The following is a 22,854-nucleotide window of genomic DNA, read 5'->3' as shown; positions in this document are numbered from 1 at the left end:
CCATTCAAATATTGAAACATTTAAAAAAGAAAAAAAATTGGAAATCAGAAAGCCAGTACCAAGAAATTCCACAAAGGGAATTTTAAGCAGAGTTTATTAAATAAGATACCTGCAAAAGGATGTTAATCGTAACTGTTAAAAAGTTTACAGATCATATTTTTCCTAGCATATTTAAATTATCAAGAATACAATGAACAATTAAGTTTAATTGAGCACAGAAACAGACAAGCTGCACAATTCAAGCACAAAACTAGCAATTAAAAAAGAAATTAGTTTAAAACATTTAAATTGGGTGTATCATGTCCATGTATGTTTTATTGTTATAATATTGCACAGCTTGACATTAAAGGCTGCAAGTATTCTCCTACAATAGAAAAACAAGTTAATAGTAGTATTTGCTATCTTACAACTCATCAAAGACAAGTGATTTTAAATTATTGTTACTAATTTTTCAGAAACTGTAATTAAAATAAACTAATATGAAGGAACAGAAACAAGAGAAATAAAACTCTGGCTAGTTGTTTGTAAACGATGATGCTTTTCTGTTTAAAAATCTAGTAACCAAATATATAGAAGAAATTCCCAGATTTCCATAACTCATTGAATCCATCAATCATCAAAAATTAGAATACAGATAATATAGAGAAAAATAAGCAATATCCTCATAAAAAGGAACAGAATTTTAAAACTATCTACCTAAAAAAATATTATATACAGTTCCAGACTGAATTTTAATAAATACAATCTATTAACACTAAATTATGCACATCACCTTTGTTTTTGAAGGAAATACTATACACAAAATTAAGTTATGTCATTTTCAACAGCTTGATTAAATTACTACAGCTATGGATCTTTTTAATCAACATTGGTACGGTAGTAACTATGTAAATATTACACTGGTGATATCGATGGTAGAAACAATGAATTGGGTGAGAGAGAGGTTTTATTTTTAACATATATAAATAGTTTGAATGTGTTGCAGGAAACTCAGAAGGAATGTTATGTTGTGTCATCATACAAAAAAAGTTATTAAAAAAATTAAAATGCACACTGGTTGGTATGATCCTCCCTGATGTTTGGTGGGCTATGTGACTTCATACTACAAGCCTCTATATATATATATATCTGATGCCAAATTTTAGAGTTGACACAGAAAAGTACAATCATAAAGTTCCTATCAGCAGTTGTTAAAGGTGCATGTTTATCTAAAAGCCAAAACCTCAGTTAACTGCTGTCAGTTGTAAAAATATACATCAGAAAAAAATATTTACATCTTTGAAATAAACCCCAAAACTTTAGAAATAATTTTGGACTCATTAGGTTTTTAAAACATACATTTTTGTAAAAAATCAAAATTCTTTAAACCCTCGTTTAAGCAAGCATTCAGCATTGTTTTAATGATGAAAATTAAGACAAAAACAAGTTTTAAATTTACTGTACAAGATGAACATTCGCCACTAAAATTCAAATAAGTTGAAGCTGAAATCAATATCACAAACAACTTTCATCACATTACACATATGACGAGATTACTTCACTTATTTTAAAATAAACAAGTCATTAAAATCTTTAAATTTTCTTTTCCTATAATAAAAGCCAACTGAAACTATATTAAAAACATGTAATTATTATATTTCAACATGATGTAGAAATATTCAAGTTTCAATAAATTAAATTTAAAATATGCAACAATAATAGTTACTCTATTTATAATTGTCTAGAAAAAAATTGTATATTTCTAATTATTTCCTAGCAAACCAAACAATTTAAGACCACAGTGGATAAACTACAGTTTACACTTTTTCTACTTCTAAGTAAAATGATAAGTAAATATTGAGCAACCTTTGTCATTTAAGTATGGCCTGTTATTTCTTTTAAAGTGAATTTTTTTTTACTCTATTAACTAAGTAATTGTATAGGGTAAAAAAAGTTTTTGAACACAAAACAAGGTTCACAAGAACAGCTGTTGTTTATGCTCTGTATACCTTGTCTTCAACTGCTTTGCAACTTTGACTTAATTTTTATTAGTCAACTAATTTAATTAATCTAAAAGAGCATGTTTAAAAAAAAATACTGTTATTACTGAAATTTTTTTCTAAATAAAAGTAAGTTTATAGAAACAAAATATGTATCAAATGGTAAGACTATTAACAAACAAGCTCAACAATCAAATTAAGGATTGTTGCTAGTTTTCAGATCACTATTTCAGAATCTTCCTCATCTGTGTATTCTGGTGGCCTAACAGTTCATCCGTTTTATCAACCTTGATATTTATTCTATCAAGCTGTTCATTCTGCCTCTCTATTTCATCTCCTAGTCCCATAGCAAGATTTTTCAGTCTGGACATACCATCAGACATCAAAGCTGAAATAAATAATATTTTATTTCAATTACATGATCAGTCGTGAATAAAAAGCAGCTTGTTGCAAATAAGTAATTAGTTAAGAAGTAACATATTTTGAAAACTTTATTTTTTACAATAGTACTGGTGCTGATTGTGGAACCCACAGGGAAAATGGAAAGAGGAAATAAAGTCAAGTTTCTGTTAGAACCTGACGGTCCATTGGGGCAGGTGGAGTAGAGTTCACCTGTTCAGTGTTTCAGTGCCCAGCCACCTTAATTTTCCCTAACAAGAGTCAGGTACTTAGGGATGTGTTACGATTCTAGCCAGGGACTTGAACTCACGACTTTTGGGTTGGCAGTCAAACGCTCAATTATTTGACTATGCCATCTCACAGAAAGAGGAAGAAAGGGAAGCAAAACATGTCAAGTTGGGATTGTCATGGCCTGAGTTATTTAAAAAATAATCGTATATCATGTTCGCTGACGGACTGTCATCATAACTGTATGCCTCAAAAGAAATCATAAGTAGTATCAGTATGGATTTAAATAGAATTGTGATTGTAAAAAAATTGTTTACCAAGATTTTGGTCCACTTCCTCTTCTCTGGCTGACCTCGTAATAGGAGATATCATACTGTACTGACCAGTGGTCTGGGTTTTTCGTGCTCCAGCCATAAATTTAGCATTTATTTCATCATCTTCATCATTATAGAAGCCACTTACATCTGGCTTGGTTTTTTCAATACTTTCAACTGTGGTACGTAACCTGCAAAGATATATTTTTTAAACGTAATTTCAAAATTATTACATCATTGACTAAATTAGGGACACGGCTATTAAATATTTTAAATATTAAACTTGAAAATTAAAAAGCAATAAGAAATAAATGAAACACACCTTGTGTTTGCATCGGCTTCTGCAGGCTTGGCTGCTGCTTTTTTATCAGAACTCCACCAGTTTTTTATTCCTCCAAAAACACTCTTAATATTATTCAAGTGTCGCTGAGAGGTCTTTAAATTTTGTTGCATTCCTTCAGTTTTAGTTTCAATATTGTTCAAAGTTTCCCCTTGTCTTATAAGCTCCTATAAAAATTATAACATTTGTCAATGTTAACATATAGCCTACACTACATTCTTACTTAAACTTTAATTGTTTTAAAGTCTACAGTTGTAATAAAAAAGAAATATTTAAACTGATCATAGCTTGATGGCTATATTTTGGAACCTAAATAAGCTAGAGATTCAAAATCTGTATCAAATGAAATTAAAATGGATCTAGTTTTCAACTTTAAATTCAAGAATTGAATCAATAAATGTATTTGTGGGCCTTGTTAATAAAATATTTAGTATCAGAATTAGGCTACCATTTACTAGTATTTAGAATAATAAACATGGTCAAACCTCTGCTGTTGCAATACCCATGGCTTCTGAATCATAAAGACTAGCTAAAGCTCTCTGCGTACTTTCAAGTTGAGTGTTTTCTGAGTTTTCAATTTGTCTGATAAGATTCTGCCGTTTGTCTTCAAACGGATTATCTTCATCTGAATAGTTTGATGTGGTTGAATATGGTGAATAAGAATTAGGATTATGCGGACGATTTTGTTGTGGAGCTGCTCTTTGATAAGCTCCAGAAGAAGAGCCTGTCATAGCTGAGCGTGATGATGCCTGATTTTGGCCAGACGATTTTTTGTCAACAACGACAAAGTCGTTCGCTCCTTCCTCTTCATCGTCTTCAAAGGGATTAGACGATTTGTGGTATTGAGACATCATAAGCCAGTGTTTTTGGTGTGTAAAGATAATAATATGCAGTAAAGAGTAAATAAAGTGTGAAAATGGTGTAAAGAATTACTAAAGCTAGACTAGATCTAAACTAAATCTAGTCTAGAAGAGTAAAATTTAAGGATTAACTAATGTAACAAATATAGATCTACTCCGCAGAGTCAAGTTCCGGTAAAATTATAAGCTTTCCCATATGTAGAGAGCTCCCAGTTCATTATTTACAATTCGATTATTTTTTATTTATAAAAAAAATTAAAATTTCCGGGGGGGGGGGGGGGGGGAAACACTGTTAAAAGTATAATTATTCTCTACATAAATTTCGTTCGGGGGGAAGGGCGGTAGACTTTCTACAGGGGGGGGGGGGGGGCTCCGAAGAGATGCCTGGAAAAACTTTGTTGGTTGCCCCCAACCCCCCCCCCTTCGCTAGTTAATCGTAACTGTTTGAAAATTACAGATTATATTTTTCCTAGCATATTTAAATTATCAAGAATACAATGAACGATTAAGTTTAATTGAGCACAGAAACGGACAAGCTGCACAATTCAAGTTACAGACGGACAAACTTTGCCAGTTATCATAACGATTAGCGTACCCGTCGCGAGCTTTGCAGGGATCTCATAAGAAAAGAAATCAACATCATTGATATTGATTTCTTTTCTTTGATAATATCAACATAATATTCACTTGTTACCAGAGAACTATTTTTAGACGCAGGACCCAGTTTTCATTCTATACCTACGACTGCAGTGTTGTTATAATACAAAGGGTAAGGTAGTGCTCGTGTACCCCAACCTCCAGGTATAATTTCTTTCAGGCATCTATTCAGAGTGCACTAACCCCCCCCCCCCCCCCCCACACACACACGCACCGAAGCACGTCTACCTCCCCCCCCCCACACACACACACTTCGCTGTGTGAAATGAACACAAAATATTTTTTTTTAAATGTAAACAGCATCCCCCGTTTCCGTAATCAAAATATCTGAAAGCAGTAACAGAATTTTTAAACACCAGCAATTTTTATGGACAAAGGGAAATAACCAAATTAATATTTTTTTAAAAAAAGTAATATAAGCTTGGTTAATTCCCTTAATTATTCAAAATTTAATAATAGGCCTATTCATTATTATTTTGGAGCCCTCTGGGGACCGAATTTTTTTCCCCACAGAAACCTTCCTGGGGTATTCTCATCAAGTTCCGAAATTTTCATGGCGATTATCCGGATGAACGGTGCAGTAATGCACACAGGAGAACAGACTGACAGGCTGGTGTTTTATATATATATATATATATATATATATATATATATATATATATATATATATATATATATATATATATATATATATATATATATATAAGTATATATAAATATATATAAATATATATATATATATATATATATATATATATATATATATATATATATATATATATATATATATGAATTAAATATAGCACTAATTATATGGTATGCGCATAGTCATTAGCATGTATGAAACAATGTTCTTACGGACAGCCTAATCGAACTGGGTGTAGAGTGTAGAATGTGTGTTCTATGTGTTCTAAGTATAATCGCTGTGTTAGACTGGGTTGATTTGATTGTGAAGGTTTGTCGTGGCATTGGCTGTTTTTACACAATCTGGGCTTCCTGCGATTCGTACATAGATTTCAGGACAAAAAACAGCTTTTAGTTTCCCTATTTTTATTATATCTGAAGACAATATTGGGTTATTCTCATATTTTAGCTACATTTTGAACTTACAGAATAAGACGAATAATTTATTAGTTATCTTGTAGCTAAAGAGCGATACAACTTTCCGGATTTCAGTGAAACAAGTTTCGACTACGAAATATCGCTAGTTATTACATTAAATGGATTTTAAATTATTTTACTCATTTAGCAGTTAGATAATCAGTTGCTTGAATTTAAATTAATCCAATAAACTTATAGATCTACAGTCTATTTCGTAAAAAAGCTGTCGGAAATTTACATTGTGCAGATGTTAATGTTCGTTTTGAAGTAGTCGATTACCTAAATAATTATTGATTACCATTATGGCGCCATGAAATGAAACATAACTTCCTAACTACAGAGTCAAAGTTATGATTATTGTTCGGATTATTATACCAAGTTAATTGGCGCTAGCAACAAACATAATTTAAATAAAATGATTGTTAAAGATTTCAAACGTGAATTTTACGATGTACTTCAAAACCAGGTGCTTTTAGATTACATACGTTTGATTATTTTCTAGATTTCTAGATCTACTTCTTTCGAAACTGACTGCTCATTCACACATCATCATAGCAGTCAACAGCTGGAACTGCACACGATCATTTCAGTTGAAACTGATTCTCTTCAAATCTAGATCTTACACAACAGACAATGGCTTAGTTTGTATTTTATTTGATCTGGCATATCCCATCTAAGGGCTCACTTATGAAATGTTTAATAATTATAACGAAGTGACTACTCTGAAGATTTTTCTCCCCGTCTAAGATTTTTCTCCCCGTCTCCACTTAGTTAGCAAAAGATAGCTCTGCGCAGTGACCTAGGGTTAGGGCTAGAGTTAGGGATAGGATTAGGGTTGGTGTTAGGCGTTAGGGTTCTGCAGTTATAAACATTCACATGCGCAGTACCATCGAAAACATCGCCGCGATGGCAAGTCGTAGTTTCTCTCCATTGCGCATGCGTATCTTATTCCGGCTAGCATCGGCCTAATTATTATTATATATAACTAATTAAAAAAGCAAAACAAAAAATTGAAGAGCTAGTATCAGTATCGCAGTCTTTTGTATCTTAAATCTTAAATAACTAATAAAAATAAGATCTAGAATAGCACTAGATCTAATTTTTTATTTCATTTTGTAGTTAGTAGGCTGTTTGATTCACAGCTTCTGGGTTTGTTGTTTTGAAGCCATCTCAAGGCTCATGCGCTTACGCGGCTTACCAAAAATGGCGACCAGTTTCGCTTTCACTATTCGGTAGAGGGATAAAACTAATGATTACGAAGCCATCGTTAATATTTTGTTTTAATTTGATTCAGAGCATCAGCACATTTTATTGTTTGGCTTCTTTGTATGAGATGAGTAAAAAGTAAAAGTAAAGCAGACCACGAGATAATATCATAATAATGAGATGTGTGATTAGACCCTACTGTTTTTTTCTCTTAGTTTTTTTGTTGGCAATAAAATGAGTGAGTCATAGAGATTTGTTTGTTCTGGATGATTGAAGATACCTATGTCCGATATTAGACTTTTCCAAAAATAGGTGTGTAAGGTTGTTAGTAGTAGTATTGTAAGCTTGACTAGTTTTATTGTTAGAAATTAAATTAGGGTTAGGCCTATGGTATGACTAATGATAGGGCTAGGGTTAGCATTGACATTAGCAAGCTATGTGTTATTTTAGTTAACTTCCAGTAACCTAACACCCCTTTTTTGAAGATTCTATTATTGGACACTGTTATAAATAATTACCCACTTGTGCTAATAATTAATAAGCCTCTCTATTCTATTACTATAGTTTATACTTCTTTGTGTTGTCTTTGATGTAGGATAAGTCTGTAATGAACTTTTACTTTTTCATTTCAGAGAGTGTTAGTACTGGTTGCATTTGATGTTGATGCTCTTTGTGCTTGTAAAATTTTGCAGGTAATGCTTTAATTGAAAGTCTAAGCTATTCATTGGGTAGGTCTGAAGATGACAAATGCAAACTGGATTGCATTTATTTACGAAAAGGAGCATGAAAGTATTGAAAGTTTTCTCATCATATTTTAATTTCCGATGTGTAGATGAATCATAAGTAATCTTTATATTTCAGTATTTATTTCAATGTGATCAAGTCTTGTATACCATTGTGCCAGTAGATGGCATGCAGGGGTTGGAAAATGCTTTCTTGGAAAATGCTGAAGGGGTTGGTACTTTTTTCCCACAATTATAATAAATGATTACTTGCCTGAATAGATAAAAATGTATTAACTTCTTACAATGCAAAACATTAACATCAAAGTTGGGGGTAGAAATAGTTACCAAATCTTGAAAGTTTGTAGTTATTTTAAGACTACTAAACAAAAACTTTACACACTATTCTTGTCATAGCTTAGATTTATATGTGACAGGACTGATGAGAGAGGAAGACAGAAAATTTATAAAGACATTTTAGGGTTAGTTTGTATTGACCGTAGACGATATAGTTCAAAATGATATAGCAGACAAGTCATGGGGAACAGTTAATGAATAGGATAGAGACAAGAGTAAGCTTTGATGTATTGTAGTCAATTTAGAGGACTGAAAAAGTAGTTATGTATTGTACATAAAAGTATCGGTATATGAACTTAAATTTTAATTGTCAACGTGTTATTCTTTGACTTTGATTCGATAACTGTCCTTTTCACTGAAGATAGTTTAGTCAGTTATAGTAATAAACAGTGTTGCACATAGATATTCACTGACCCTATTACAATAGAGATGTTGTTTTTTTAGATCAAGCATGTTGTGTTGATTAACTGCGGAGCATCTGTTGATGTTGTTGAGTTGTTACAGCCAGAAGATCATGTTCGTTTCTACATCTGTGACAGGTGTGTAGAAGGGGATACACATCCATTTGTAATATATTAGCTTGTGTAGAAGGGGATACACATCCATTTGTAATATATTAGCTTGTGTAGAAGGGGATACACATCCATTTGTAATATATTAGCTTGTGTAGAAGGGGATACACATCCATTTGTAATGTATTAACTTGTAGTTTAGTAGCCACAAACATTAATTAAATATAACTGCCCAAAAAAAAACAACCAATCAGCCTTCACAAAAGCTAGATCTCAGGCTGCTCACACTGTTGTACACAACTCTTATATGTCTCCCAGACTGCATTGAGTATGAATAAAATTCTTTAAAGAATTCTTAAATTAAGAATTTTTTAAATTCTTAAATTAACATCACTCATTTTTCAGTCAAATTGTATTAAAAAGGGTAGTTTTATTATCATCACAAATTAAAGACAATTACAGGTAATGTGAGGCAAATTAATGAGTGAGGATACTAACACTACCCGTTTCATTGCTATTAGCATAAACCTCATTGCAGCTGCCATTTTTATTTTGCAGTCACCGCCCTGTGGACGTTCACAACTACTACAATGTGATTCAGGTAAAGCTGCTGATGCAAGAAGATGAGCTGTCAACAATTCCAAGTTATGATGAGCTGTTTCGAGATGATGATGTGAGTTGGCTGTTTTTTGTCTGTATAAATCTGATGTATGAATTATATACTAGACCAAAAACAATATGTAAAATTGTACTAGATTGAAAATTGTTAGGATTATTTTTGTTTTTAACTTTCAGCAGTGCTTTTTTTATAAGTGAGAGAGCCTAATTATTGATTATTTTGATGATGATATTTTAATAAAATAAAACAATGTAAGATTTATGGGCTGTCAATAATTGAAATTGCGACAAAGAATAAAGTCAAACATACAAAATACACTTTCAAACACTTAGTAAAGACATAAACATGTTTCAAGAAATAAAGATTTATTTTCATTCACATGTTAATTATTTTTTTGAAAACAATAAAAATCAACCTTAAAATCATTTATTTTTTTTTTTGGTTTTAAGGGATCACCTACTTCTTTTTGTGTTATTTCTGTTTTTCTCTTGAAAAAAAAACCCTGGTATCTAAGATTAGCATTGGTGCAGGATCGCTGTGTAATGCACATTAATTACCATGAGTATTAACTGGAAACAAATCAACAAGATCTAAGTTGTGCAACATTTTAATTTAAAAAATTTAACTTATATATTGTCCAGGAAAGTGTTCATGCGAAAAAAAAAATTTTAAACAATTTTATGAGATTTTTTAAATCTGGTTCATTTAACAGTCAGAAGAATCCGACAATGATGATGAAGATGATGAGACAGGGAGAAAGAGAAAAAGATTTGATGAAGAATCTGTCCTTCGTAGACAAGACAGGCGTAGATGGAATGAAAATAGGTAATATATTCATTTCCTCATTCGCTTTTGTTCCTTACCACTAAATTAGTTAACTTGTGATGCTTTTAACATATTACTATTGATAACATATTGATTTTTTTCCTAGAGTAAAAGTTTTGTTTGATTACTCAAAGTTTACTTCTTATGGAACTGCAGTAAGTATGAAGTCTTCATTCCCTTTTCATTTACACTCTTACATTTTCATTTATTCTACCAACTGCATCAAAAGTTGTTTAGACCTACAAAACTTCTAGTAGAAAACTGAACTCATATTGCTTTATAACATTAGTAGTTGAACTATAGCAAATTTTATTCTCAGCTAGTTTCAACAAATGCATGTATATTGGACTGCTATCACTTTCATGCAGTAGTGATGAAACTGAAACTAAACTTATGTTTTTCCAAATCACCTGTCTTGGGCGACTATGGCATTTATTTTTTGTTTCCCAAATATTTTGCAGGCTGCTATAACAATGTTTGAACTTGCTTGGAAACTGTCAAAAGACACAAATAACCTCCTCTGGTATGTTCTTACTTAAAATGTATTCAGTTGGCTAATAATCGTATATTATAGTTAAATTATTGCTTCATAAGTAGCTTAAGAATCAAATACATTTTTTCGTATTTTGTAGGTTAGCCATAGTTGGAGTAACTGATCAGTTTGTTCACTTTAAAACTCCACGTGATAAATATGTGAATGATATTTTGGCTCTTCAATCCCATGTATCACGTCTGAACTTAAGGTATTTCTTGTTGGCAAATTCTTTTATTTACATTTATATGAGACATTTTTGTCAGCATTTTAGTTACTTTATAAAACAATAATCAAAGTGCTCTTAGAACATTGAGCTAAAAACTATAGAAAAAGTGTACATTAAGAAAAATAGAATAATACAATACATGTCAATTACTCAACCTGCCCTATGATCTCAGTTAATTAACATTAACTTGGTTCTAGAGTTTTTTACGCAATTAAAAAAAATTGGGTTAGCCATCATGATTACTACCATGTTGTCCAAGTCTCAAGTCTGCATGGCTTTGATAGGAACTCTACGCACATTTGATATAGTAAAGGTGGCTGGGCATAGAACTGACAACACTTTCCCTTCATATGCCCTGGTCAAAAAAATAGGTGAACTCTACTTCATCTCTACTGTTCTGACAGTTCCGAAAGGTTAACTCTTTTCTTTTTAAACATTGTAAATTACAGTTCGACATAATGTTGATCAATAAGTTCTCAAGTTACATTTTTGCTGACAAAAAATTATATGATTTTTAATTCTGCAGAGGAAATGAGGATGAAAACATTTTGTCAGTAAACTGCTTGCGGATTTCTTTTGAAGAGGAGCTGAACTTGGCCCTGTACCGCCATTGGACTCTGTTTGATAGCATTTGTCACTCTATGCCAATGGCATGCAAATTTAAACTCTGGTCTTTAAAGGGACAGAAGAGGTTGCATGAATTCCTGGCAGAGATGGGGTGAGCATGCTAAATAAACAATTACCTGTTCTTTAGCTTGATTGTTATATAGATTGTGTGAACTCTATTCTTAAATTTTGTTCACTGTCATTCTTATCTATTTAACTAAAAATATATATCCAGCAGAAAAATAACTGTCTCTGAGAAATTTATCTTGTATGTATTGTGAGTGATAAATGTTATAGTTTACCAACCTCTCAATATGGAAAAACATGGCAGTCCATATTTTATTCTTTATTTGTACTTCATTTTTAACATGTGCGTTTTGATTGGTCTTTAGGTTGCCACTAACACAATGTAAACAACAGTTTTGTGCCATGGATTCTGTTCTGAGGTTAGAAGTGAAAGGAAAAATACAAGAATACATGAATAAGTATGGGTATGTAAACACCTGCATTCTCTCTTTTTAAATAGTTTTATTTTTCTCAAATTAAAATATCCTCTTCAAGACCGCATTAATCTTCTTCGATTAATTTTTATTTGTACGCATTTCATCAATATCAAAACCTCTCATTATTGGAATTTAAGCTTGAAATTATCTTCTATACATTTTTTAGTGAATACTTTATAGACTACCCTTAAAATGAAAATATTTTTAAAAATGTAATATTACGGCCAGCAATTGTTAACATGTATAAAAAATTATTTTTTAGCTTGGATATGCAGGATGTGATTCTTCCATCTTTTTGCATGCAATATGGCTATAAAAACCTTCTTTGTGCGACAGATTATGTGTATGCCTGCACAGCCATTCTGGAATCAGTGGTAAGATTTTTTATGGTTTTTGTCAGAAGGTTGTTGGCTTTCTAGAAAAATATAATTTTGAATTATTTTTTTTTCATTGTTTAAAAAAAAGTATTTTAAGCTTGAGCTTCTTTATTTATAACATACCTAATTAATAAATTATAATCAGCATGAAGTCCAGATACTATTTATCAATGTGAAGTACATATTTTTAGATATGAAAAAAAAGTAATGTACCCTTTCAAACCCTATGATCCATGGGACAGGAGATGTAGATTTCACCTGTCACATATTTTAGACCTGAAGCTCACTTAAATGCTTATCAGACTTTTTATAAAAAACATTTTTTCAAATTGATGCAGGATAAATCAAGAATGACAACAGACAACTTTTTAGAAGCATCAGATATTTTACAGAGGTGATGTATTTGAAACATTTTCTATTTTTTTTTATCTCATAATCATCATCATTCCTTTGTGGCCCCTGGGGAGCAAAGGGCTGCAACCACACATCTGCATTGGACTCGGTTTTGGGCTGCCCCCTTTATCTTTGCCCATGTGAGCCCAGCTGTTTTCACCTCTTCTTCAACCGTTCTTCTCCATGTCTTCCTTGGCCGTCCCACCCTCCTTTTTCCCTGGGGATTCCATTCCAAAGCATGTTTTGCAATGTTTTCTTTTCTTAACCATTAATGTCCCGTAACGCCCGCTGCCGCCCGACACCGTTAATGTCCCGTAACGCCCGCTGCCGCCCGCTTAAAATACGCATAGAAAAATTAAATTTGTTTCATTAAAATTTGGCCTACAAATCCTAATTTTTAATTAAACAGGAAGTCGGATAGTTTCACCATCCTTTTCCGGTCTTATAATTTCAATGGCGCTTTTGAAAGATAAAAAATAATAGCTTCTTTCGATCTCGAAATTTTAGACTCATCTGTCCTTTTTTTTAGTAGATTTAATGTTAAAAATAAAATAAAATAATGCCTCTAAACGTATCTAGGCATGTATTTTATGAATTATTTATCTTAAACATAACCAAATTGATATTTAACTGTTAAATTCGATGCTTAGTTGTTTAGACAAAAATAAATAAAGTTGACTACCGAAAATGACCTGTTTTGAATTTTCTCCGACATTTTTTATTTTTTTACTGTACTTTTACCGAATATAATATATTCTATTTAATACTGTTGGAAAGCCAGGTTTATTCCCAACATTAAGCAGTAGTTTTTATCTTAATTTTCAATTTCATTTAGACAAAAACAAATATTTTGTGAAACTATTCACTTGATCATACAGAGTTATGCTCCTTACATTGGGCCGTCATGGGTGGAGTTTTGGTAGAATGAATGGGACATTAATGGTTAATGTGTGTCCAATCCATCCCCATTTACGGGCCTTGATATCTGTCTGTTGGCTGTTGCTTTAAAGTTCGCCACAGGTCTTTGTTTGATATTTTGTCTTGCAATCTTATTTTAAGTATATGTTGTAAGCATTTGTTTATGAATGCCTGTAGCTTATCAGTATTTGTCTTCGTAACCCTCCAAGTCTCAGAGCCATAGAGCAGCACTTCCTGGACATTTGTGTTGAAAATCCCAAAATATTGTAAATGGCTGCTGGCTGTTTTTAATGGATTGTTAACTGGCCCCCAATGTGTGTATTCAATGGCTCCAATTCTGTGCTGTTAAAAGCTTAAGTTTTTAATCAAGACTTTGAAGTGTAATAAAAAAAATCAATTTGTTGCAACACATGTACAGATCCAGCACGAGTAAGCTGGAAGCAGGTCTAGAAGCTGCCAAACTACAGCTGAAGAGTGTGGTCACTCAAGTTCAAAGTTTTCTGGACATGCATCAAATCATCTCAGCTGGGCCATTTTTATATGTGTTTGTGCAGGAGGCAAGTAACATTCAGTTTACTTAAAACCAGTTTCTCATTCTCATCTATTTTAGTAATGATTTTTTCTTGTAATTTATTATTTACAAAGTAACTGTTAAGTTGAAATGCCATAGCAGTATATATAGAATTTATTTTTTATACTTGAATGTTTTGTTTCAGGGTACTGCAGATTCTCGCTTTTTTGCCCACCCCCAGTGTTTGATCAGGTTGGCTAGGTTTTCATTACAAGCACAATGTGCTGTTGTAAGTGGGGCAGTTTTTATAATATTATTCTTTAAAACTTTTTTGAATTACCCTATTTGATATAAATCTTTCTTCATTTTGACAATTTGGTTTAATTTCTAATTTACTTTCTAAATTCTTTACAGAGCCGTAACAAGCGCTCTCAGAGTCTTCCCTTGGTGTTAGGGGCACCACTCAACCCAGAGGAAGGGACAAGTCTGATTGTAGGCATACCACCTCTTGATACAGATGATGAAAGGAAAAAGTAAGCTTACTCTAATTTGTAGTTGCAGTTTTGTTTTTAACGAGCTGAAATAAAACCTGACACTAACAATGTAGTACAGTGTGCCTCTTTTTAACAGAGTTGTAACTTTTTTTTTGTTGCAGTTTTTTTGGTAAAGCCTTTGAGCAGGCAGCAGAGTCTACAAGCTCATCTGCTAGATTTAACAGCTTTGATTCATACAGTGAGTTTTTTGTTTAATATTTCAATCATTTTTTAAAAGAATAGAGTTGTGCATTAGAATCTTTTATCACACAAGGATGGGAGATCTTTTCCTTGACTCACCTTAGCTTGCTTTTGTTTTAACTAAGTCTTCATAGGTTACAACACAAATTTTATTCCTTCTCAGCTACAAACAATATAAATAACATCGATCTACACAGATCACTATTTTTCATCAAAAATGTCTATTTTTCATCAAAAATGTCTATTTTTCACAACCTAGATCTTTCTCTATAATTTATTTCTAATCCGCCTCTTACAAAACTAAAACTCTGTATTCCACAAGAACTTTTGACTATCCTATACTAAGATCTTGCAGCAACTTCTAGGCCTAGTGTCTTCTCTGACTACATAACTCACTGGTAATGTCTTCTCTGACTACATAACTCACTGGTAATGTCTTCTCTGACTACATAACTCACTGGTAATGTCTTCTCTGACTACATAACTCACTGGTAATGTCTTCTCTGACTACATAACTCACTGGTAATGTCTTCTCTGACTACATAACTCACTGGTAATGTCTTCTCTGACTACATAACTCACTAGTAATATGACTGACCCTGACTAGGAATAGCGCTGAGACATGGTCACACAGGTTTGTTGCACATCAAATAAATAGTTTTGGCTCTATTGTCACTGTCATTTCACACTCTGTTATAAATAAATTTGAAAAAACCAAATATTTCTTTTGCATCAAAAGTCAAGCAAAATTGAAACTGTTTGGTTTATGATTTAGGTGTCTGTGCCATACTGTCCTATAAATTGTGAACTACTGACTCAAAACTCTCAAGCAATAACTTCTGTGATGGTGAAATGACAGTAATAAACATTGTTTCTTAGATTAATGCTTTTTTTCTGAAGTTTTTAACTATTTGTTTCATTTTTCTCTTTTAGTTATTGAAATAAAATCAGAGGACAAGAGCAAGTTTTTTGATGCATTAATTAGTATTCTACAATGATTGACCTTTTCATGTATTAATGTCTCCTCTTGTATTTTCTTGATAGTATTTCATTTTAATGGTTGTAAATATGTTCATGTGCATTGTAATTAATGACCGCTCTTTATACAACTTGTTGCCATAATTTGTAAAAACTACTGTTGTACATATACATTTTTGTAAAATAAAAAACATATTTATAGTTATTTACATATTTGATTCTTGTCTAACATTTTTCTTTGTTGAATCTAAATATTACAAATTTGAATGTTCTTTGTAACTAAGATTGTGCTGACAGGATATTGGTAAAAAGTAAACTTAAAAAAAACAACAACAAAAAAATAAACATTATGTTGTAAATTGAAGGAATTAAATTATTTAGCTTTATCAAATGCTTTTGGTGACTTTTGTTTGTGTTCTCTAGTATTTTAGCTACATTGATACTTGAAGAATTTTAAAGCTTTGTTACTTTTGATTCCCCCTTACCATCTCTATATAATATCCAAAATGTAAAAGTTATATATATATATATATATATATATATATATATATATATATATATATATATATATATATATATATATATACTGGTTGCTAAGGTTAAAACATTTAACACCTGCAATGTAAAATTGTGAAAACAACACAACTTTATAATATATGGTTATACTATATTTTAACTTATTCCAAAGATACATCATATGCCATGGATTAAACTATTTTGCTCCACCCACAAACTATCCTAACTCTGATCAGGCATTACAATTATTTACTGCCGCCAGGTAATGATATGATTGAAAAATCCCTTAACAGCCAACACAACATTGAAGTAACCATGTATAAATGAACTTAAACCATGCACCATAGGCCTGCAAAAGTTAAAAGTCTTGTCACTTGTTAAAAAGGGGATGATTATCTTCGTTTAATTAAGTTAAAATCAATGAAATGAATCAGATACTAATTTTTACAACAGATGACAAGAAAGAAGAAGCAGTAACAGGATTTTCACATTCTCCATGCATATAAGTCCAAAGTACATTTTAAAAAAAAGTTACCATGAGTTTGCATTGGACAAGACAAACTGTTAAGTTTAAAAAAGCTGTTTCCTAAGTCCATTGTTTAAAGTACATGTTTGTTCCTTTCTTATATTTATTTATAGTCTCAGGTTTTTAAATTAATCTAATTAAATTTAATAAGGAAATCTAGACTTCAGATGGTATGTAAATTAATGCTTTGTGACAAATCCCATTATAAAATTAAATATTTCTCGTTCGTTTTAATTATTTACAGTAATAGGTGTTATTTTACTATAAAAATATTTTATGCCTATTTTTAAAAAAATCAATCATAGAGAACAAAGCATTTAAATAATCACAATGTTACATTATTAAGATTATTTAAAATGCGAAATGAAGTTAAAAGTAACTAATAAATAAAAATATTCTAGGGCCTATCCTGTTTCGAATATTCATTCTGCCCGATACTACATTTGAAGTGTAAGGTCTTGATGTGTTATGGTTTGCTTTCGGTTACATACACATGTTGATTAGAATAGAAAATGTGAATGGTCACTGATGGAAATAAAGGGACCTAAAAATTAGTAAAACATCTTCCTGACAAAAAAAAATCAACTTGAGGGCAAAATAGTTTACCATGAGTACATTGATTTTCTGTTAAGTCCGCACACTTCAGTTTGAAATTACCCTTGCCCTTTGACTTTTAACGGAAGTGCATTTCTTTAAATTAAAAGCTTACTGCACCGTCCGCGCATAGAAAATAATAAAGAACAAAAACAATATTGAGTTACTTAAATCTAAATTTAGGTTAAAATGGTGCTTTGTCCTCGGTTGGATTGTGTCCAAACGAAAGACGCGCTGAAACTAAAACACGCGCTTCAATATACGCAATGTGCACATGTGTATTCCATCTTTTTAAATCTTATAACTTTTTTCTTAAGGATTCGTCTTCAGGACTGAGTCCCATTTCTTTTCTCCATTCATAAAATTTTTCATGCATTTTATATAAGCTCTTTTCTGCTGGTGTTTAGTCCACAATTTAGCATTGTGTGCTCCTTTCTGCAGATGTCCAGTTCTCAAATAAGCATTGTGTGCTCCTTTCAGCGGGTGTTGAGTCCTCAAATAATCATTGGCAGCTACATCCTGAGGTTGTAAATCCCAATGTGCGCTTGTGTACTGCATCCTAAGGACTGAGTCTCCCAGTGTGAGCTTGTTAACTGCATCCAAAGGACTGAGTCTCCCAATGTGCGCTTGTGTACTCCATCTTCAGGACTGAGTCCCATTTCTTTTCTCCTTTCCTAAAATTTTTCATGCATTTTATAAGCTCTTTTCTGCAGGTGTTTAGTCCACAATTTAGCATTGTGTGCTCTTTTCTGCAGATATCCAGTTCTCAAATAAGCATTGTGTGCTCCTTTCAGCGGGTGTTGAGTCCTCAAATAATCATTGGCAGCTACATCCTGAGGTTGTAAATCCCAATGTGCGCTTGTGTACTGCATCCTAAGGACTGAGTCTCCCAGTGTGAGCTTGTTAACTGCATCCAAAGGACTGAGTCTCCCAATGTGCGCTTGTGTATTCCATCTTCAGGACTGAGTCCCATTTCTTTTCTCCTTTCCTAAAATTTTTCATGCATTTTATAAGCTCTTTTCTGCAGGTGTTTAGTCCACAATTTAGCATTGTGTGCTCCTTTCTGCAGATGTCCAGTTCTCAAATAAGCATTGTGTGCTCCTTTCAGCGGGTGTTGAGTCCTCAAATAATCATTGGCAGCTACATCCTGAGGTTGTAAATCCCAATGTGCGCTTGTGTACTGCATCCTAAGGACTGAGTCTCCCAGTGTGAGCTTGTTAACTGCATCCAAAGGACTGAGTCTCCCAATGTGCGCTTGTGTACTCCATCTTCAGGACTGAGTCCCATTTCTTTTCTCCTTTCCTAAAATTTTTCATGCATTTTATAAGCTCTTTTCTGCAGGTGTTTAGTCCACAATTTAGCATTGTGTGCTTCTTTCTGCAGATGTGCAGTTCTCAAATAAGCATTGTGTGCTCCTTTCAGCGGGTGTTGAGTCCTCAAATAATCATTGGCAGCTACATCCTGAGGTTGTAAATCCCAATGTGCGCTTGTGTACTGCATCCTAAGGACTGAGTCTCCCAGTGTGAGCTTGTTAACTGCATCCAAAGGACTGAGTCTCCCAATGTGCGCTTGTGTACTCCATCTTCAGGACTGAGTCCCATTTCTTTTCTCCTTTCCTAAAATTTTTCATGCATTTTATAAGCTCTTTTCTGCTGGTGTTTAGTCCACAATTTAGCATTGTGTGCTCCTTTCTGCAGATGTCCAGTTCTCAAATAAGCATTGTGTGCTCCTTTCAGCGGGTGTTGAGTCCTCAAATAATCATTGGCAGCTACATCCTGAGGTTGTAAATCCCAATGTGCGCTTGTGTACTGCATCCTAAGGACTGAGTCTCCCAGTGTGAGCTTGTTAACTGCATCCAAAGGACTGAGTCTCCCAATGTGCGCTTGTGTACTCCATCTTCAGGACTGAGTCCCATTTCTTTTCTCCTTTCCTAAAATTTTTCATGCATTTTATAAGCTCTTTTCTGCAGGTGTTTAGTCCACAATTTAGCATTGTGTGCTCTTTTCTGCAGATGTCCAGTTCTCAAATAAGCATTGTGTGCTCCTTTCAGCGGGTGTTGAGTCCTCAAATAATCATTGGCAGCTACATCCTGAGGTTGTAAATCCCAATGTGTGCTTGTGTACTGCATCCTAAGGACTGAGTCTCCCAGTGTGAGCTTGTTAACTGCATCCAAAGGACTGAGTCTCCCAATGTGCGCTTGTGTACTCCATCTTCAGGACTGAGTCCCATTTCTTTTCTCCTTTCCTAAAATTTTTCATGCATTTTATAAGCTCTTTTCTGCAGGTGTTTAGTCCACAATTTAGCATTGTGTGCTCTTTTCTGCAGATGTCCAGTTCTCAAATAAGCATTGTGTGCTCCTTTCAGCGGGTGTTGAGTCCTCAAATAATCATTGGCAGCTACATCCTGAGGTTGTAAATCCCAATGTGCGCTTGTGTACTGCATCCTAAGGACTGAGTCTCCCAGTGTGAGCTTGTTAACTGCATCCAAAGGACTGAGTCTCCCAATGTGCGCTTGTGTACTCCATCTTCAGGACTGAGTCCCATTTCTTTTCTCCTTTCCTAAAATTTTTCATGCATTTTATAAGCTCTTTTCTGCAGGTGTTTAGTCCACAATTTAGCATTGTGTGCTCCTTTCTGCAGATGTCCAGTTCTCAAATAAGCATTGTGTGCTCCTTTCAGCGGGTGTTGAGTCCTCAAATAATCATTGGCAGCTACATCCTGAGGTTGTAAATCCCAATGTGCGCTTGTGTACTGCATCCTAAGGACTGAGTCTCCCAGTGTGAGCTTGTTAACTGCATCCAAAGGACTGAGTCTCCCAATGTGCGCTTGTGTACTCCATCTTCAGGACTGAGTCCCATTTCTTTTCTCCTTTCCTAAAATTTTTCATGCATTTTATAAGCTCTTTTCTGCAGGTGTTTAGTCCACAATTTAGCATTGTGTGCTCTTTTCTGCAGATGTCCAGTTCTCAAATAAGCATTGTGTGCTCCTTTCAGCGGGTGTTGAGTCCTCAAATAATCATTGGCAGCTACATCCTGAGGTTGTAAATCCCAATGTGCGCTTGTGTACTGCATCCTAAGGACTGAGTCTCCCAGTGTGAGCTTGTTAATTGCATCCTAAGGACTGAGTCTCCCAATGTGCGCTTGTGTATTCCATCTTCAGGACTGAGTCCCATTTCTTTTCTTCATTCTTAAAATTTTTCATGCATTTTATAAGCTCTTTTCTGCAGGTGTTTAGTCCACAATTTAGCAATGTGTGCTCCTTTCTGGGGCTGTTGAGTCCTCAAATAATCATTGGCAGCTACATCCTGAGGTTGTACATACCAATGTGCCTTTGTGTACTGCATCCTAAGGACTGAGTCTCCCAATGTGCACTTGTGTACTCCATCTTCAGGACTGAGTCCCATTTCTTTTCTCTATTCAATAAATTTTTCATGCATTTTATAAGCTCTTTTCTGCAGGTGTTTAGTCCACAATTTAGCATTGTGTGCTCCTTTCTGCAGATGTCCAGTTCTCAAATAATCATTGGCAGCTACATCCTGAGGTTGTACATACCAATGTGCTTTTGTGTACTGCATCCTAAGGACTGAGTCTCCCAATGTGCGCTTGTGTACTCCATCTTCAGGACTGAGTCCCATTTCTTTTCTCCATTCTTAAATTTTTCATGCATTTTATAAGCTCTTTTCTGCAGGTGTTTAGTCCACAATTTAGCATTGTGTGCTCTTTTCTGCAGATGTCCAGTTCTCAAATAAGCATTGTGTGCTCCTTTCAGCGGGTGTTGAGTCCTCAAATAATCATTGGCAGCTACATCCTGAGGTTGTAAATCCCAATGTGCGCTTGTGTACTGCATCCTAAGGACTGAGTCTCCCAGTGTGAGCTTGTTAATTGCATCCAAAGGACTGAGTCTCCCAATGTGCGCTTGTGTACTCCATCTTCAGGACTGAGTCCCATTTCTTTTCTTCATTCTTAAAATTTTTCATGCATTTTATAAGCTCTTTTCTGCAGGTGTTTAGTCCACAATTTAGCATTGTGTGCTCTTTTCTGCAGATGTCCAGTTCTCAAATAAGCATTGTGTGCTCCTTTCAGCGGGTGTTGAGTCCTCAAATAATCATTGGCAGCTACATCCTGAGGTTGTAAATCCCAATGTGCGCTTGTGTACTGCATCCTAAGGACTGAGTCTCCCAGTGTGAGCTTGTTAACTGCATCCAAAGGACTGAGTCTCCCAATGTGCGCTTGTGTACTCCATCTTCAGGACTGAGTCCCATTTCTTTTCTTCATTCTTAAAATTTTTCATGCATTTTATAAGCTCTTTTCTGCAGGTGTTTAGTCCACAATTTAGCAATGTGTGCTCCTTTCTGGGGCTGTTGAGTCCTCAAATAATCATTGGCAGCTACATCCTGAGGTTGTACATACCAATGTGCCTTTGTGTACTGCATCCTAAGGACTGAGTCTCCCAATGTGCACTTGTGTACTCCATCTTCAGGACTGAGCCCCATTTCTTTTCTCTATTCAATAAATTTTTCATGCATTTTATAAGCTCTTTTCTGCAGGTGTTTAGTCCACAATTTAGCATTGTGTGCTCCTTTCTGCAGATGTTCAGTTCTCAAATAAGCATTGTGTGCTCCTTTCAGCGGGTGTTGAGTCCTCAAATAATCATTGGCAGCTACATCCTGAGGTTGTAAATCCCAATGTGCGCTTGTGTACTGCATCCTAAGGACTGAGTCTCCCAGTGTGAGCTTGTTAACTGCATCCAAAGGACTGAGTCTCCCAATGTGCGCTTGTGTACTCCATCTTCAGGACTGAGTCCCATTTCTTTTCTCCTTTCCTAAAATTTTTCATGCATTTTATAAGCTCTTTTCTGCAGGTGTTTAGTCCACAATTTAGCATTGTGTGCTCCTTTCTGCAGATGTTCAGTTCTCAAATAAGCATTGTGTGCTCCTTTCAGCGGGTGTTGAGTCCTCAAATAATCATTGGCAGCTACATCCTGAGGTTGTAAATCCCAATGTGCGCTTGTGTACTGCATCCTAAGGACTGAGTCTCCCAGTGTGAGCTTGTTAACTGCATCCAAAGGACTGAGTCTCCCAATGTGCGCTTGTGTACTCCATCTTCAGGACTGAGTCCCATTTCTTTTCTCCATTCATAAAATTTTTCATGCATTTTATAAGCTCTTTTCTGCAGGTGTTTAGTCCACAATTTAGCATTGTGTGCTCCTTTTTGCAGATGTCCAGTTCTCAAATAAGCATTGTGTGCTCCTTTCAGCGGGTGTTGAGTCCTCAAATAATCATTGGCAGCTACATCCTGAGGTTGTAAATCCCAATGTGCG

General features: G+C 34.1%; 2 protein-coding genes across 2 annotated transcripts; one reads left to right on the top strand and one right to left on the bottom strand.

Annotated features, from left to right (window-relative positions):
* Nucleotides 1-58: 58 nt before the first annotated feature.
* LOC131929119 (synaptosomal-associated protein 29) lies at nt 59-4,280 on the bottom strand. Its single transcript, XM_059285324.1, has 4 exons — nt 3,746-4,280; nt 3,243-3,427; nt 2,924-3,111; nt 59-2,367 (listed from the first exon to the last, which is right to left on the bottom strand). The coding sequence occupies exons 1-4, from the start codon at nt 4,112-4,114 to the stop codon at nt 2,204-2,206; spliced, it is 906 nt and encodes a 301-aa protein (XP_059141307.1). The 5' UTR covers nt 4,115-4,280; the 3' UTR covers nt 59-2,203.
* A 1,744-nt stretch (nt 4,281-6,024) lies between these two features.
* Nucleotides 6,025-16,138, top strand: LOC131929112 (cell division control protein 45 homolog). The gene is made up of 18 exons (XM_059285317.1): nt 6,025-6,344; nt 7,717-7,776; nt 7,946-8,038; nt 8,608-8,702; nt 9,234-9,348; nt 10,007-10,119; nt 10,226-10,274; nt 10,581-10,642; nt 10,752-10,862; nt 11,407-11,598; nt 11,879-11,977; nt 12,252-12,363; nt 12,705-12,760; nt 14,096-14,234; nt 14,394-14,477; nt 14,603-14,721; nt 14,844-14,920; nt 15,856-16,138. The coding sequence occupies exons 1-18, from the start codon at nt 6,294-6,296 to the stop codon at nt 15,918-15,920; spliced, it is 1,692 nt and encodes a 563-aa protein (XP_059141300.1). The 5' UTR covers nt 6,025-6,293; the 3' UTR covers nt 15,921-16,138.
* Nucleotides 16,139-22,854: the final 6,716 nt, after the last annotated feature.

The sequence above is a fragment of the Physella acuta genome, unplaced genomic scaffold (genome assembly GCF_028476545.2).
Source record: "Physella acuta isolate Inbredline_101_S28 unplaced genomic scaffold, ASM2847654v3 ptg001599l, whole genome shotgun sequence".
Taxonomy (NCBI): Eukaryota; Metazoa; Mollusca; class Gastropoda; family Physidae; genus Physella; species Physella acuta.
Note: the sequence above shows the minus strand (reverse complement) of the source record. Positions and strands in the feature narration are given on the sequence as shown.